General features: G+C 38.8%; 1 protein-coding gene across 1 annotated transcript; it reads left to right on the forward strand.

The window, feature by feature from the left end:
• Window positions 1-405: 405 nt before the first annotated feature.
• On the forward strand, window positions 406-2,075 carry LOC110444388 (the record flags this gene model as incomplete). The annotated part of the gene is made up of 3 exons (XM_021488769.1): window positions 406-834; window positions 1,129-1,263; window positions 1,945-2,075. Coding segments are annotated over 3 exons (695 nt in total), but the record flags the coding sequence as incomplete, so codon positions are not given.
• Window positions 2,076-2,449: the final 374 nt, after the last annotated feature.

Below are 2,449 nucleotides of genomic sequence, written 5' to 3' on the forward strand. Positions count from 1 at the left end.
ACATTGAGCTATATTCAAGGTCAAAGGTCATTTTTTTTGATGAAAAATTAAGGCCTAGATTCATGATATTGGAGTAGTAACTGATTGGTATGGGATGTTACAAAGTTAATGAAAAGAAATGACCTTGACCTATATTCAAGGTCACAACTCCCAAATTTAATATCTCAAACACCTTTGGGGAAAACCAGTAGTACTAACAAAACTTGGTACGCATGATCAATACTTGGTTATTTGCATTGACAATTTATTTTTTATTTTAACTATTTTCATGGGAGGTATGCTTAGCCACCTTTTTTGTGCAAGCTAGATTATTTGGCAAGTTACAGTACATTTCTTGTTTGATTTAATCATAGCCTATTATGAAACCTTTAAAATTATTTATTACTTGTTTATAATTTGTAATAGACCCAGAATAAAGAAACCAGTGAAGAAGATGGGACATATTTGAAACACCGAATTCTGTCACCAGATTCGAGAGTAGTACCCACATACACTGATCGAACCAGACAGGAAACTCTTAATGGCCAGACAGATTTGCTTGACACTCAGGAACGTGAGACATTGCCTCCAAGGACACCAGTAAAAGCGCGAAGAGGTAGACCAAGTAGGAGGCAAAATTATCAATATCGACGTGACAGAGTTGTGTCCCCTGAACATTCCAACATTTTTGAGAACTACAGCAGCTTTACTTCAGAGAATTTCCACCACCAGGGTCACCATGGGACCGTAGAGCATGCTAGCTTCCATAGCCGGGAGAGAACACCAGTACAGAACAGGAAACGAGGACGGGACTCGACCTCCAGGTCAAGGACACCTGCTAGGTCAACAAAACAAGTAAGGCAAAATAAAAGAATCTGAATACACTTCATTTTCGGGGTTTATTATGCCTATATATTTGAGGTCAAAATACAGCTTTTTGGTATTTTCACAAGTAAATGCTACTGTTATCAGAGATTATGATTGGTCAGGTCAGTCTACGAAAAGTAATGAAAAAGGTGATATCATTCACAGTAGAAACTTTACTTTTACCATAAAAACCTTCAGATACTTTCCACATGTCAAAATGCATAAATATATCCAATATGGACATGGATCAATGAACATTTACCAGTAAGTTCCATTTTACAGCGACTTTTTGAGACGCACAGTGGATTTACACCTGTCAAACTGCCTGATGTAGTACCAGTAACACCAGGGACGCCTAGATCCAACCCACCACAGAAATCTCCCTTCACAGCTCTCAGCTCGGACAACCATCCACAAGTAGGTGTCGCTGTCAATCCCAATCTCTGTATCGTTATATCGCTTCTATGTGCTATATATCATCAACAGTCACGTCCAACCTCTGTCATTTATCAGTCACTCCCAAACTCTCTCTCATTGATCACTTCTAAGAGCTGTATAATTACGCATATCATCGACAGTCATGTCCAGCCTCTGAAATTCACGTCTGACCCATATCATCAGGTACATTGGACCTCTGTATCATTTATCACTTCCGAATGCTGTACAAATGCTCAATACATTTCAATCTGTATTATTGGTTGCTTGACCTCAATCGTCACATAGCCACTTTCCAATCTGTCTCATCATATAGTAACTTTCTGATCAGACACTTTTGACCTCTGTTTCAACCGTCACTTCTGACCTCTTTTTCATCTGTTACTATTGACCTCTGACCTATGTTTCAACAGTCACCTCCGACCTCTACCTTATCAGTCACTTTTGACCTCTGTTTCATCAGTTACTACTGACCTCTGACCTCTGTTTCACCAGTCACTTCTGACCTCTATTTCATCAGTTACTTCCGACCTCTTATCTTGTCAGAGTAACTCTTGGAAAATACAAAGGAAATATTAAAATAATATTTAAGGCTAAAACTCTATACAAATAAGTCACAATTTTCCTCTCTTATACAAATAAGTCACAATTTTCCTCTCTTAGGATAGCCCACCAAGAGATGAGATTTGTATGGCGCCGGACCTGTTATTTAGCCCTCTGGACACCGCAAAACTGTTGTGTACAGAGTCTATGGATCTCATGGACTTAGATGATGGACACCAGCCCAATGAAAAGTAGGTTTGAACCAATCAAAAGTAGGTTTGAACTAATCAAAAGTAGGTTTGAAACATTTTTGAGTACATGAAACACCATTTACAAGTTCAAGTTGTCTACACAAAACTTTGTTTACAAAACCCTTACATTGGGCTGATGTTAGTTAAGTAACTTTAAAATGTTGAGAGGATGTGAATGAATGAAGTACATAATTGGAGTTACCTGCTCATGAAGCTATTCCCCTTTGTATAAAAAGCACAGTTTGCACTACTCTGAAGAAAGTACTGCATCAATTTAAATGATGGGCTGATTGGTCTAGTGGTTAACACTTCGTCCTTCCACGCAGACAGCCGGGGTTCGATCCTCGAAGTCGTCGTATGCATGGAATATCAGA

Source organism: Mizuhopecten yessoensis, unplaced genomic scaffold (genome assembly GCF_002113885.1).
Source record: "Mizuhopecten yessoensis strain PY_sf001 unplaced genomic scaffold, ASM211388v2 hete_36113044, whole genome shotgun sequence".
Classification (NCBI taxonomy): Eukaryota; Metazoa; Mollusca; class Bivalvia; order Pectinida; family Pectinidae; genus Mizuhopecten; species Mizuhopecten yessoensis.